The 15,310-nt window shown below is 40.2% G+C and overlaps 1 protein-coding gene across 1 annotated transcript in view; it reads right to left on the bottom strand.

Moving 5' to 3' along the window:
• The window catches only part of BIRC6 (baculoviral IAP repeat containing 6), a 322,923-nt gene that overhangs the window by 148,390 nt on the left and 159,223 nt on the right, over positions 1-15,310 (bottom strand). The window contains 7 exon segments of the mRNA XM_019500584.2: positions 1,282-1,538; positions 3,409-3,688; positions 4,500-4,700; positions 6,793-6,987; positions 7,318-7,414; positions 10,979-11,154; positions 13,101-13,663. Of these exon segments, the coding sequence (XP_019356129.1) occupies positions 1,282-1,538; positions 3,409-3,688; positions 4,500-4,700; positions 6,793-6,987; positions 7,318-7,414; positions 10,979-11,154; positions 13,101-13,663 (1,769 nt within the window).

Genomic DNA, 15,310 nt, shown 5'->3' with positions numbered 1-15,310 from the left:
TTAAAAATTGTTGGGATGTATTAATTGTGCACTTTAAAATATTTAGCTGGGGTTTTTTTTAGTTTTAGCTCCTCCTTTAAAATCTCCTCAATTTAAAAAGGCAAAGCTATCTGACAAGTCAACCATGCCTGTACATAAATCAGAATACATGCCCTCCACATTAATGCCACCCTAACAGTTTTTCCAGCAATTCCTACATTTTGAATAATTTCAAACATGCATATGTAATTATATACCAATACAAATGTTTAACCTGATCATATTATTTTGTTTATCTTGGTCTGTTTATACTTGTTTACACTTGGTTGCACTGTTTTATTAGTGTATGACTAAATGGTAGACATCACTCTGGCATTCAGAAATGGAGCATCTTATATTGAAATTCACAAAATCATGGCTTGATTCTAATTTTTTCAAGTTGCACTTTACTATAATTTTTCATGAACCTTATATGTCTATAATGGTTAACCGTCAGATGTCTTTGCCTTTAAAGTTAAGGAATTTAAAGGAAGGGCTAAAATTTAAAAATACACATATTTTTGAAGTAAAGAAGTTCACAGTTAAGAAATACAAACAACCTTATTGTTGTACGGCATTATGGAAAATTGTGGTAAAGTGACTTTCAAATTCAGAAACAAACCACAATTTTGTAAATTTCAATCAACTTAAGGTGAAAACAGATGCTCTCTTTGTACTGCCATAATCATTTTTATGGTGGCACAAAGGCCAAGAAAACAGACACCCAGGTCCCTAGTCGCACCAAACGTCAACAATTTGTAAGCACATCTGTGTACCTTATGGCAGGAGAACACAGGCAGCCTGCACTCTCCAGCTGCCCAGACAGGTGATCCCAGGGCTTTGGGGACCGAATCCTGCATGCCCCTGGAGTGTGTATTGGACTGCTGTGCCCCTACTCAAGGCACGCTTCTGAAAATGAGGGAAACCTAGGTTTCCCACTTGTAGATGTGTACCCAAAATTAGATTCTCTGGACACAAGTATCTCTGCAAGAGCTGTCTTGCAGGACTGGACCCTGGTGGCTCCCAGGAATGGCAGAGGCCCAACTTTGAGAAAATGAGAAAGGTCTGTTTTATCCTAGGAAGCAGAACAACTATGCCAGAATACATCCCAGTACAGCTGATCTACTTCATTTGGTGACATCAGCCTGTAGCCATCCACACTGATATGAACTACTAAAGAAACTGCAAATTAAAACAATGATTTAAAACAAACAAACAAACAAACAAACAAACCTCCCCCCACAACAGATCCAACTTTCTCACCTGCAGGATCACTCCCTGATGCTGAACAGTTTCTTAGAAGAATATCAATCAGTTTTAGGCCTATTCTAGTGGACTGAAGTCCAATTTTTACTAGCACAGCCTCTATGTTTGGAGAGTGCATCCCACAGTATGGTGACATCAGTAAGGCAGCACATGTTTGCAACAGATTGGCAGTAGGTGCTGCAGCACTGGCCATCATTCCTTCTAAATCGCTGATGTGAGTGAGGCAGTGATGCAATAGTCTTAACCATCCAATACTGAAATAAAGACAGGAAAAGAAAGAACTTGCTACTTCATCTTAATTACAATCTCTATGTTATTAGTCAAATAAAGACATTTATAGCTGGAAAGCACTACAGAAAGTTAGTAAAAATAAAATGGTATTAAAATGAGCACAGTAGCAATAATCTGAGTGAAATAGCGAGAAACTATGTTCGAGAAATCATATACAATCATTTAAGACTGTATTTTAATACTCATCATTTTCTTAATGCAGTTTGACTGAAGGAGGAAGAGTTCTGAAATGCAATTTGGAAGGCATGTCTTTGAACAGAAGCAGCATCCATACAGCAAATAAAAAAAAAATCTTTTGATTTTGCCACATGATTAGTATTTGAAAGCTATAATGCACAGGCAAAGGTTTTCATAAGTAAATGCCAAAATTTTGGTGAAAGTTTGGCTCTGCATTCAGACATTGCCAAATGAGATGTGCTGCAAGTTAACAATAAACTTGCATACCTCACACATGGTACCACAATTAGGAAATAAATACAGCGTAAAGGTCTCAAACTGGATAACATTACAGGTACGGGCATACCAGTTAATGGGGTAAAGCCAGGTGGGACTTTACTGTATCAGTTGCTCCATGGTAAAGAGAAGCTAAATTGTAGTATCTTATTTCTCAGTAGAAGAGGGGATAAGTCCTGAGGGTCAGGCTTCATATTAACATATGAAACAGGACACATTTACTGTGATTCCAATTCAAGTGCAACTATTTCAGTCATAGAATTATTTTTAAATATTGATCAGTCAGCAATCACATTCCCCATATTTTCCCCTCATTTTTTAAAGGTAAACCCCTTACAGAATTGTTTTACTACGCTCTTTTTTAACTGTATGAACTGTATTAAGATTCAAAGAAAGAACAGATACAAATCAAAGGATATATATACCTTGTAGCAAAAGTAACACTGGTGAGGAAAAGAATCTGACAATTAATGAGTAGGTCCAGACTTGTTTAACTCATTGCTTAGTACAGCGTCTGGCAACCTACATACACCCTGCGGAGCCATTTGATCCAACCCAAACATATGGATCTTTTGGATGAAGTGGGAGTGGGAGTTCTCCCTTATCTGCTGCAAGGAAAAGTGGTGGTGGCAGCTGGGTTCTAGCACCGGCTTTCCTACTTCTGACCCAAACTGGGTCATTGCAGCCCACAGCCTAAAAAGGTTGTGGAATGTTGGCTTAGTGGAAAGAGTGATGTAACATTTGAAGGCAGCCCTCCAAGGTATTTTCCTTCCCCTTTGCTTTCAGCAAAATCTGTGCTTCATCAGGTTACCCTACATTTTCCCAAATGAATAAATCATTTCATATGAAGGCAACAATACCTCATCAGTAACATATACCTTGACTCTTTATTTAGTGAAAATGTGAATACAAGCTGGATTTTCAGAAGATGCTTTGCTGGGTTACCTCTGCTCCTACTAATAAGGACAGAACTCTCACTGGGTTTCACAGGAACAGAGTTAGGCTGCCACTGACCACTTGGAAAAGGTCTGGCATGAGACATGCAGCATTCAGAAACAACATTTTTCTACCCTTTGTACCCTGATAGAATATTCTTTTTTCTTAAAATACAGAGATTAACCATGTTACAAGGGAGAGAGGCTTTTCCCCCCTTCTAAATACAAGTCTTTTGTTTGGGGTTTACCATGTTCCCAAGAAAAGTTAAAATGCAAACCTGTAAGGTTGAAATTGACTATGTGAAGCTGTTGCTGACAATCTTGGTAAATTAAGTTAATTGCTGAAACTGCCGCCTTACAGGCAAAAAGCTTCATAAAACGGGTAAAAAATACCAGGAACACATCTAATAACTTGCAATGATTAATGATACAAAAAAATCCATACCTTGTTTTAGACACCTGATCTTCAGAAGGAAGAAATGGATTGTTGACTGTTGCAGATGAGGTGTTTCCAAAGGCTGTGAGACCCAACAATTTAATTTGGGAGAGACCTAATGTACTAGCATCTCGTGGACGATGGAGTCGAAGGCAAACAGCTGAGGCCACTTCAGCTTTTACAAGCTGGATTTTTATGTATGTGAGACCACTTGTGATAACAGGAGTTGACAAAGGTAACATATTCACCCCATCTGCACTTATTTCAACAGACACTGATGAAGGGCAAGCTAAAGTAAAAGATGAAATATTTTTAAAAATACCATACCAGTTTGAGTACCCAGTTTAACTGACAAAAAAAAATGGATGTTTTATCAACTAAACAGACACCTTGCCCAGAATCTTCTATAGGTAACATAACTTTATAAGGAATACTACAAATCTGTCTGATGTGTTTGACCTGTTATAATGTATGACCAGAAGCATCCACATTAATTGCAAGCTTTGATCCATACCCAAAATGTAAATTTATGTATTTTAATTTCAAACCAATTCAGAGGATGCTACCTACTCAGAACTGGTCTACACCAGACCTGTATTGACATACAACTTATACCAGGTATACCGGTATACTTTGCCAACAACAATCCTAGTGTGCATTTTTCCTACTGTACTTTTTTTTGGCTCTTTCCTCTCACATTGAACAAAATTAACTACATTATTAAAAATGCAGCTTTGATAGTTTACCTTCAAAGAGGCTTCTGCTGACCCAACTAAATTTGGGCAAAGACACCTAAACATTCTTATTTCTTCAATAATAATAATTTGTTTCAACTATCTAACTATATAAACCACACATCATGGTAGGACAGTTGTTAAGAACATCTTTGGCAAATTTTTGGCAAAAATTAAAAGAATTAGGTGATACTGTAGCACTTGATTCTTAGGCAAGGAAAGCAGAATTAGCGAACTGTTGGATTTATTAGTATTTGGTATTCTTAAAGCCTTTAATTTTCAGTTAATTAAGGAAAGTCTTCTACTCCAAAAAGTAGTATTCCTTCTGTGTTTCGGTTCAGAACAAATGTTACTAAATCAACTCACTTGCAAGGGATGCAAGATGCGGTTGGATGTGTATCTCTTTTAGCAGCACTGCAGCAGGAAGATGAATTGTGAGGTCACACCAAGCTTCCTCAGGTAAAAAGATGTAAGACCATGCAGCAGACCGAGCTCTTCTGTGTGGAGGAGTGGCCTGCAACAGTACTTCAGCAGGTTGGGCAGTAGGACTGCTTGAGGTGATTGAACCTTAGAACAACAATTTCTGTATTAATTATAATCCATTCAGAATACTATTATTCAGGTTACCAATGAAATATTATCATTAGTCTATTATCTATCTGTTGCAATTTAGATTATGCTCCCCCAATAACTACTTTGGCAGTTACCAAAAAGCTTTTGTTCTTTCAATTAAAGTGTTACACACAAATAGGCAAAAATGTTTATGTAAGTCAAAGATGCAAATTTTCATGCAACACAAAGTCTAAGCCTGAGTTAATGCAATAGTTGTGTGGGGAGTCCATTTAGAAGGACCACAACCAATGCTTTCGTTCAAGGGTTGGCAATCTATACCCTCTGGGCAGGATCTGGCCCAGAGCTGGAGGGTTTCTGAAGCATTTCAGCAGTAGGGACTTCACCTGGGTGGCAGGGAAAAGCCATGGCAGTGGCTGCATGGCTCCAAGTCAGAAGTAGCCTACACTTGGAGCTAAGCTCCATTAAAAAAAACTAAGCTAAGCTTCCTCTGCCTCTTTTCCCCACCCGTCTCTCCCCTCACACCCTTGCTCTAGTTAGATACCATGTCTACCAGCTACTGGGAATGGCAGAAACCCTGTGCTGAATCCTTAAGAGCTCTAGCATCCACATCTCTACAAAAGGGATACATCTCCCATATATGTACAGTTTTTAAACTTCACATGCATTAAATGCCCGTATGCACGTGACTAAAAGTTGCTTTACAAACTAATCCAAAAGGTTAATGCCTGCTCCCTCCCTCCCTCTCAAATTCTTAGCAGGATCCCATGCATCTCAAAGCAGCTTCCACATTCTCTCTCAAACTGAGGGCACAAGGAAAGTTTGGTCAGGGTTATTGTCTAGGCCTTTTAGAAAGTGAACAAGGACCAATATTAAGATCCCTACATAACTGGTCTTGAACTTAGGCAAGTACTTTCTGGTCCTGGCTTGCTGGCATGTTGCAATTCAGTTGCATGTGATGACTAAATCAAAACTAAGAACATCCTTCTAATTGTGCAGCAGAGCAACATGAACAGAAATAGAAAAGAAGGCAAAGACCTCCTCCTTACTTGCTTTGACATACTGTTTTCCTAAAATGGGGAGGTACCATCACTGGCACTTCAGAAGAAGGTACAAAAAGTGAAAGATGTGTCGAGGCAACTGTACATTGTCAATAGAAGATCAGTCCCATTTCTGCTTGAAAGTCCCTTTTTTCTACAAACAAGACTTCCTTTGGCTTTTTCTTTGATATGGCATTAACTCAACAGGAGCTTCTGATACCACATGCAATGACCTCTTAAAATCTTACCACGTTAATCTGTCCAGTTGCTGTTATCAACCACATCTGTAATATCATTTAAAGAAAAGAAAAAAGAGGGGGGGGGGAGGGAAGGGAGGGAATAAGGGGGACAACTGTTTGCTATGGCCTACCTTCCATGAAACACTAAAGACTAGTAACCATTTCTTTCCTAGCTCAGTCTGATTTAAGAGTAGCTTGGGAAGGGCTCATGGAATTCCAAGAAAAATATAACTCCCCAAAATCTACAGAGAACATCAGAAATAGGCATCTTGTGACAGACAAGAAGGTGATCCTGAGCATAAACGATATGGCTAAAATAAGGCCCTTGTTATTTACACACTATTTACACTTAAACAAGGGAGACCCCTTATTCTTTAAGTAATTACTGGAATGCTGGATTAGAAGACCCATGAATAAACCCTCCATGTCACCTAAACACCAAGCTTACTTTTCACAATTACATATCCATACTGTACTAGTTTCTTCCAGTCCTGTCAATCAAGTTGGAGGGAGACTAGATGACACTTCAATTCCATAGTACTAGCAATTAATTTTAATGTTACATTTTAATTTTAAAAAATAAGAATTTCTACAATAACAGTGGCCCTACACTACGTGTGCTCAGACCCAAGACTAGCTACTTTCTGAGCGAAGCTAGGAAACAGAAATATCATTTGATTACAATATTAAGATACTAAACCAATAAAACCTTGGGGTAGGGTCAGGAGATACACTGCTTCATTGATATTTTATTATATACTTCTCAGTGCAAGCTCATGCTATCTAAAGACATATATAAGTACAACATACCCAGTGGTGCAAAATTATGAATTCCCTCTGCATTATCAGGCTCAGAAGCTAGCGCTCTTGCTTTCAAACTGTTATCTGTGGCTTTGCTAGGTCCAGAATCAAGAAATTTCATAATAGTTGAAACCATGCTCCTTGCTGTGTTGACAATTGCTCTTGTACTGGTTACCATATTGTTGCAAATGAGCTGAACACCTCCTATGTAAAGCAAAATAAGATACAAGAACTAAAAGAAACTGTTTAATAAGAAAGCAAAGGCATATTTGGCCTACCAGATCACTGGAGAACTCAGAACAGCAGAGACGCCCTATGCCTAAGGAAGGATGCTTGTGCCCAAAAGCTTGAAAAGAACTTTTTTCCAATTACTCCGTTAGTCTAATAAAAAATATCGCATCTGCCCAAAGAAGCTTGTTTACTTGGCCTACCTACATTTGATCTTACAGACAGATTGAGTGTTATTTTATTAAATATTTATCGTGACCTAACATTTTTCTACAAGATGCTGTTATGAGCAAAAAATACACTTACCCATATCATGGAATGCTTTCAATGCTTCACTGGTATCTAACACTCTCAAAATGAACCATAGCAGCGGCTCAGATAATTGGCAAGTGGCAAGAGAACCCTAAAAAAAATACCGAACAAATAATAAATTGTTGTGCACAATTAAACTTCATACAGAATTTATATAATCAACAGGTGCCAGAGAGGTTAAGTCCAAACATGACTACACTACCAGAACTAATCACACAAATCAATCTAGTAAGGATTGAAGTATTTTAAAAGGTACCACAGACTGTTGTGTCCACACAGTTGCAACCAAGAAATGCATGACCAACCTAGAGGATTTCTGCCTTAAATGCAACCATGCAGGTGAAAGTAACTAACATGTACTGAGGACTTCGTAACCCTGTTCTAACAATTTCTGTCCACGTGTCCACTTGTCTACACAATGTAAAGTAACCATTTTGTTGAGATAGGAAATAACTTGGAAACCCCAGAAAAATTGTACGTCTGCCTGTCTGTATTTTACAGTGTGTCTGGTGGAGAATCTGCTTCCAAAAGGGAGCATGAGGATTCTCAAGACCAAACACTGAAAACTTTGAGGAAGAGGACAAGAATTTGAGATCAAATAAAAGGTCAATATTTAAGGACTGGAACTTTTTTTAAATACTACACTTGATCTGAGCCTTCACGAGGCTGATATTGATATCTAATGCCTGAACAGAAATTGGGGGGGGGGGTGGGGGGGAGGGAGAGGAAATCAAGAATATCTGGATACATTAAGTGGCCCTTCTCTGAAGGATAGTAGGTGGGTCCCTCAAAGTTAAATGAGGGTTCATTAGATAGGGAAGATGGGAGAAGGATGAAACACTGAAGGTTCTGTCTCACTAAGAGGAACCTAATTGCAAAGGACACCTCTTGCATCTGGTTGCACACAGACATGCTTCACTCACAGTGAAATACTGTAAGTAAGGCCAGGAAGATGGCAATGACAGGATCACACTAGGGACAGGAAGAATCAGAGGGCTCAGGATCAGCAATTAGGAAACGCTGTACTATTATGGTGCTCCTGAAGCAGCTAGGTAGGACTCAGCCTTGACTTTGGTAAATGGGAAGCTCACACAGGCAAGCTGTCAAATTGGTGTGTATTGCATACACACTATTGTGGAGAACTATTAATGATACCCTCAAGTATATCATAAGAACCCAGTTACTGTAGACTGCAGTTCCTGCTGCTTAAGCAGAAAAATTATATATGGATGTACCTTAAAACTTTTTGGTGTCAGTATTTGCATGACTCCATCCACTATTTATTAGATTTATATTAACAGATTCACAGATTAATAGACTGTAAGGCCGGAAGGGACCTCAGAAGATCATCGGGTAGGGCCCCCCACACTAAGCAGGAAAGGTAACTGGGGCTACCACCTCTGGAGAGAGCTTATTCCACAGTCTGGACACCCTGACTGTGAAGAAGTTTTTCCTAATGTTGAGCCTGAAACGATCTTCCAGGAGTTTGGCCTTTACTCCTGGTTTTCCCCTCGGGTGCCCTGGTGAACAGTTACACACCGAGCCCTTGATGTACTCCCCTAGTGCAGTAGTAAGCTGCTACCAGGTCCCCTCCCAGTCTTCTTTTCTTCAGATTGAAGAGTCCCAGATCTCTCTGCCTTTCCTCATATGGCTTGCTGTGTACGACTCCGATCATACGGGTGGCTCTTCTTTGGACTCTCTCAAGCTTGTCCACGTCTTTGTTAAAAGTGTGGTGCCCAGATCTGGAGGCAGTGCTCCAGCTGCAATCTCACCAATACTGAGTAGAGCGGAAGAATCACCTCCTTGGCTTTGCTGGAGATGCATCGATTGATGCATGTCAGAGTATTATTTACCCTACTGGCTACAGTATCGCACTGATGGCTCGTATTCATACTGTGGTCTATTATTACCCCCAGGTCCCTTTTATTCGTGGTGCTAGTCAGTTTGGTGCCACCAGCCCTGTAGGTGTGTTGGGGGCTGCTCATCCTGAGATGGAGCACTTTACATTTCTCATATGCTGCTGTTCCCAACAAAGGCTGAGGACAGCTTATAATGAGGCAAAAAATTATAGAAATGGAATAAAAATTTGGGTTTCACTGACCCCAGCAACTGTTGGATTGGCAAGCATCCAATGATTTGAAAACAAATTCCAATCCTACTAAACTAACATCTGACAATCAAAGAAGCCCTATGCTGATCCCCAACTAGGAAAAAGGACAGGCTTGTGATAACTCATATTATGAGTCAAGAAACTGTGAAGAATTGAAATGGGTAGCCTTCACAGGGTATCCACAGTGATCCAGAGATTACTGCCAAGAAACAAACCCTGCCCACTTGTTCCACATGCTGAGAAAAAAAAGACAACAAAAAAACAAGCCCAGCCCCATTCTCTGGAGAATGCCTGAGACTCCAATCCTGAGAACATCCCTGGGCACTCTCCAGAAACTGACCATGTGGTATTTTCTGGCATGTGGTATAAACAGTGGGAAAGCCTCATTTCTCAGCAGTGGTCTCAGGATTGCTACAGACAAAACACAGACAGCCCCACGGTGTCTATGACAATGCTGAACTAGAAAAACATGTGCAGATTTCCTCAATGGTTAGAAGCATCTAAAGTCATGCAACTCCTCCACTGCATTAAGGGCTACAGAGGAAGTCAAGAAGGAGAAAGCAAGGTCTGAAACAGTTTTATCAGTGCTACAAGCAGTTACCAGCAAAAGTAATTCTGTCTCTTATATGCTACTTAAAGCAGTGAAGTCAGTTGGAGATAATTTTATTGAGACTAAATATTGTTAACTTGGTATGTATATTTGTAACAACTATATAAACAAACTGATTTATTTTCCATGGGCATAAAATGATTAAATATTTCCATATTTCAAATGGCTGAAAGCAGAGATGCTCAGTCTCTGGCTGGCGGGCCAAATCTGGCCTCTGGAGCTATGCCTTGCAGCTCACAGGTTCCCCACGGGTTGGGAAATTTGGTGGCAGGGACGTAATGGAATCCCCACTGGGCTGGACCCAGCCCCACAGGCTTAGTGCTGCACAGCAGGATCAGGGCCAGGCCTACCATCAGCTTGTCCAGAACTGGCCAGGCTGCTCCCACCCCTGACTCCACTCAACCCAGGATGCCCAGATTGGGGCCAGACAACACCTCCCCCCTGCCCCGCATACACACCTGGACTAGGTAGGGCTGCTCCCTGCTCATCCAGATCATGGTCACGCTGCTCTCTGCCCCACCATGCACATCTATATTGGGGCTGCCCCTTGTCCATCCCCCATCCCCACCAATATCAGGACCAGGACCAGGCTGCTTCCTACCTCTGCCCTCCCCCCGCCCACATCAGGGCTGCTCTATATCCCTCTCCTCCCAATCAACCCTACCCCCTGCACATCCAGATCAGGGCTGCGCTGTTCCCTGTCCCCAAAGGCAGCCAAATCAGCACTGGCCTACACACCCCCTCTATAGCCAGGTCAGGCCCCCACCATGCTGACCCCACGTTCCAAATGCATCCCACCGGCCAGATCCAACCCATGAATGGACCTGGCACTGCCCATCTGCCCCAAGGGACAAAAAGGTTGAGCCTGGCTGGTCTAAAATATTAGCCTAAAAAAATTACTCTTAAAATTACAAAGTAGACATAAGAGAATTTACCTGTCTCCCCATGTACCCACAGGCCATGTAGGTAAGAATCGGCTGAAGCATCACCTGTACTGTTGTGGCCTTTTTACTAAGTGTGGTTAATATTGTAAACAATCCATCTCCAACTGATATTGCATCTAAGCCACCATGAAAATTTTCATGCTTTGTGAGATGTAAACCACTTGCACCTGGAAAAGATCAACACACACAGTTCAAAGCCAAAGATGATGAAGTTCTATAAACCAGTATTAGAGGAATACAATTCATTAACCCTATTTAAATCTCCAATCATTTAACATTCTTAAGGTCCTTGTAAAATATGTATTATTGGCAAATAATGAACATTAAAGTTAGCAGGGGGTGTAAATTATTACTGGAGTTCCTACGCAAGTGTCAGATTACAAATAGGAAAGCACGATTCTTATATCAAACAGCCTAATCTAATTTTAGACGAGACATTACAAGTAAGGATAATCAAAACAAGGGAACGAAATAGGAAGTACAAAGGTCACAGCCTGCTCCTGCTAGCTAAAAACAGTTAACAAATGTCTAGGATTCTTTCCAAAAGATAATGTAAACAAGTTTATGCTGCTAAAGAGGATCCATTTGCTATAAATTTGCAGCAGAGTAGTATCTCTTTGATCCGGAGTGGCATTTTATAGAAGATAAGTTACTGCTAGGTAAATTTCAAACCAGTTGTCCTTGACAAAAGCTGGTTCTGGGACTTGTCTTTGCTATATAATAAAGTAGAGAGGGAAAAAAGGCTTTTATGATTTCTGGAATCAGAGGCTGGAACACGGCTAAGGAGAAAAGTTAAGACAGACTTTCCTGGGGTTAGGAAGTTTGGCTGAGTACAGTTTAGGGTGTGTATAGAAAACTGCCTTCTATTTGATCATATGCGTATTTCAGCTTCAATAGTAAGCAACTCAAATGAATTGGGTTATTTTTCTCCTTTTATGGGAGTGTGTGGGAGAGCTATTCCTCAGGGATGAGATGCCTTTTATGAGGGGTGATGACTCTGGGAAGTATTAGAATCTGATAAAGTACAACGTAAAATATGTGGGCTTGAAAGAGTTTCTGGTACTGGTATAAGAGTTTGAGGTCAGGTACACAAATCTATGGAGAGTAGATTTTTTTTTCTGTAAAAGAATGGAGGATGTAGTAAAGAAGAGGGGAGTGTGTGTGTGTGGGGGGGGGGAGGGGAGGAGAGGACAGCACATTTAAACTGTCTTTTGAAGTGCCCTAGAGGCTTATATTTCTGTACCCTAACTGTTGAAGCTACAGCAGTTTAACCATCTCTCTTATGGTAGTAACCCCCCCACCATACACTATTTATGTACAGGCTGACATATAATTAGACCCCCTTACAACCAGGCTATAGCTATGCAGTTTATTAAGTTTAGCTGAAGTTATTAACTTATTTGCTGAAAGAGTTGTTTTCCTTAAAACTGCACCTGAATAAATTGGCTTGCTTTATAAATCAAAACAACAAAGTATTTTTATAATTTATATTAATGGTATCAAGAGCCTCAATTAACTAGCAATAAATCAAAATAATGAAAAACAAAGTGTCTCACAAGATGGGAAACACTTTAATCGCCTATCTACCTCAAAGCTGGATTTCTCAAAGACTATCATGGTGCTGAATTAGGAAGACTTCCTTACAGACACAGTAGATACATGGATTGCTCGCTTAAATTTTGCCACTGGACGACAGGATATCAACAGTCCACTTCCATTGCTTTTCTAGAAAATGTTTTCAGCAACAATAGCATATACACCACCATGTTAAGTAGTTATCCATGGCAGGGAGAAAGGGGGGCATGGATGGCAGCAGGGGAGAGAAAGGAAGTGACTGAAACCAAGGAATAGAAGTTGGGTTAAAGACTCGGAAAGAAATCTCATTTTCAGTCTGGTTTTTGGTCAGGGGAATTCATTTGGGACACTATACTCTTTTAGAAAGTGAGAGAACCAAGTAAGGCTTGTATCGGTTAACTTATTTCTCATTGCTATGGTACCTACATTTCTCCCCTCTCATGAGAAAACTAACAACAAAGCTTCTACCCTCTAAATATACAACAAAATAACTCCATCCCTTTTTTAAAGGTCTATTACCTACTTGCAAAATACATACCAATTATCATGGCCATTGCACTGCTGTTACACTGCCCCAAAGCAGACAAAATCTGGCTCATTATTTGTTGGTTGGCTAATACCAAGTCTGCTACATATGCAGTTGATCCTTGAGTATTAGAAGCGTTTCCATTGCCATCCTTGCCTCCTGAAACCTTCTCTTCATCAGAAACGCTGTCTGTAGTACTGCTAGCCACTGGAACGCGAGCACTATATTCACGGTTACTTGAAAGTGGCAGTTGAACTAAAATGTTAACCAGCTTTAACAAATCAAACATAAGTTGATCCCTTGTCATCTCTCCACAAACTGCTTTGGCATCACCTGGACGAATAATATTGGCAAAGAGCCCTCCAAAACATGCTCGAGCACCCACTGAGCTGTCAGAGCCACTGCGAGACATCACTTTGTCCGAGCATGTAATGTAATGGTGCACCAGAAAGGTGATAGACTCAATGACTGCCGAAATAGTGCTAACTGACACTACTTCAAAATTCTGTTCCAGGGTAAATTCCAAGAGCTTTACTTGTGCGTCTAGAGGTCCTTGGCCTGTTTGAAAAGCACCCCTAAAGAAAATAAAAACAGAAAACATTTCAACAGACAAGTGGCAAGCTCATTTATGTTTTTAAAAAGTGGCTCTCTTCAAAGGGCTTGCTTAAAGTACTAAAACTTTCTTACCTGAAAATTTAGCAATTGTGAAAAAGCGTACATAGTAAGAACATGTATGTCATTTTATTTCCCTTAAGTTACAAAGATTCATTAGTATTTAATATCACATTCATCATTTCATGCTACTTTTGGAGTCTCCCTCTTCTAGCATTATGCTGATATAATCAGGGGAAGTCTGCGAACTACATGGCCAAAAGAACACTTAACTTGACAATATACTTTTGGTGTGGAGTTTTGTGTAATCACCACTTCCAGAAAATGTTGTAAGCTTGCAGAAAGTATCTTAATGGGAAAAAGCCCTTCAATATTTTTTTAACCACTACTTGGGTTATTTTCACTCGTTTCCTGACAGAAAATGCATGGATACACAAGCACGTTATGACAAGGTAAACCTGGGGACAATAACTGCCCATGTATGCACTCAAGGCAATTTTTTAAAATCCTTCACAGCATGTATATTGAAACAAATGACTATTATGCAGCTTTTATGCACAGCTTGGTGTTCTTTTTACCTGTAGTGCAATACTGTTATTCTGCATGCTTTCTTGGTGATAGTAAAATGGAGGAGGAGAAGGAAGAGATAGGGGCTCCATCACCTGTTAGTCCAAAAGCCTAGTGCTTACAGTATTTGCCCGGGGAACAGGAGACTTGGGTTCTAAGCCCCGCTTAACCACGTCTCCTACTTCCCAGCAAAGTGCTCTAAACAGCAGGCCATGAGGCAGGTGCTGCCCACAGCACCTTCCATCTTGCCTACTGAAGACAGCCTGCTGCACCTTGCATTTAATGTTCACTGGATAAAATTAATAAAACAGTATTGGGATAGCATCTGCCCCATGTGAAATACTGAAGACATAATGAAAAAGGAAGTCAGGAGAATTATTTCACTTTTCAAAAAGTTGCTTTGCTTCAACTCTGAGTACAATCTTGAGCTTACAGTTCTGGCTTACAGACTCATATGTTGCAATATCTGAAGTTAATTGGAAAGGGACTGATTACACTGATGGATTCAATTTGTGTTTGTAAATATATAACTAAGTTGGCCTACAAAAGGGATACATTTCAAACTATTAATATTCAAAGGTCAATTTTTTGCTAGTAATTCTGTTTTGCTGCAGTCTTCTCTATTCCCATACTAATACTGAAGAATAGATAGTTTTATGGTGCCACCTACTGGACCATTAGGAAATATGGAACTGAAAAAGCTGACCTCTAATTATGACAGAATCATAGAAAATTAGTGTTGGACAGAACCATCAGGAGGTCATTTAATTCTAGACCAAATACCTGCTCAAAGCAGGACCACCCCCAACTATATCATCCTAGCCAAGAGTCTGTCTACTCGGGTCTTAAAACCATCCAAGGATGGAGATTCCACAACCTCTCTAGGTAGCCTGTTTGGGTGTTTTACTATACTCCTGGTGAGACAGTTTTTTCTAATATCTAACCTAAACTTCCTTCCCTTGCTACAACTTGAGAGCATTGCTCCTTGTGAAGGTCCTTGTAGAAAAGCCCTGGTCAAGACCTACCACTTTCCAGCTACAGAA

The sequence above is a fragment of the Alligator mississippiensis genome, chromosome 1, assembly GCF_030867095.1.
Source record: "Alligator mississippiensis isolate rAllMis1 chromosome 1, rAllMis1, whole genome shotgun sequence".
In the NCBI taxonomy this organism is placed as follows: domain Eukaryota; kingdom Metazoa; phylum Chordata; order Crocodylia; family Alligatoridae; genus Alligator; species Alligator mississippiensis.
This window is presented reverse-complemented; position numbering and strand designations above follow the sequence as displayed.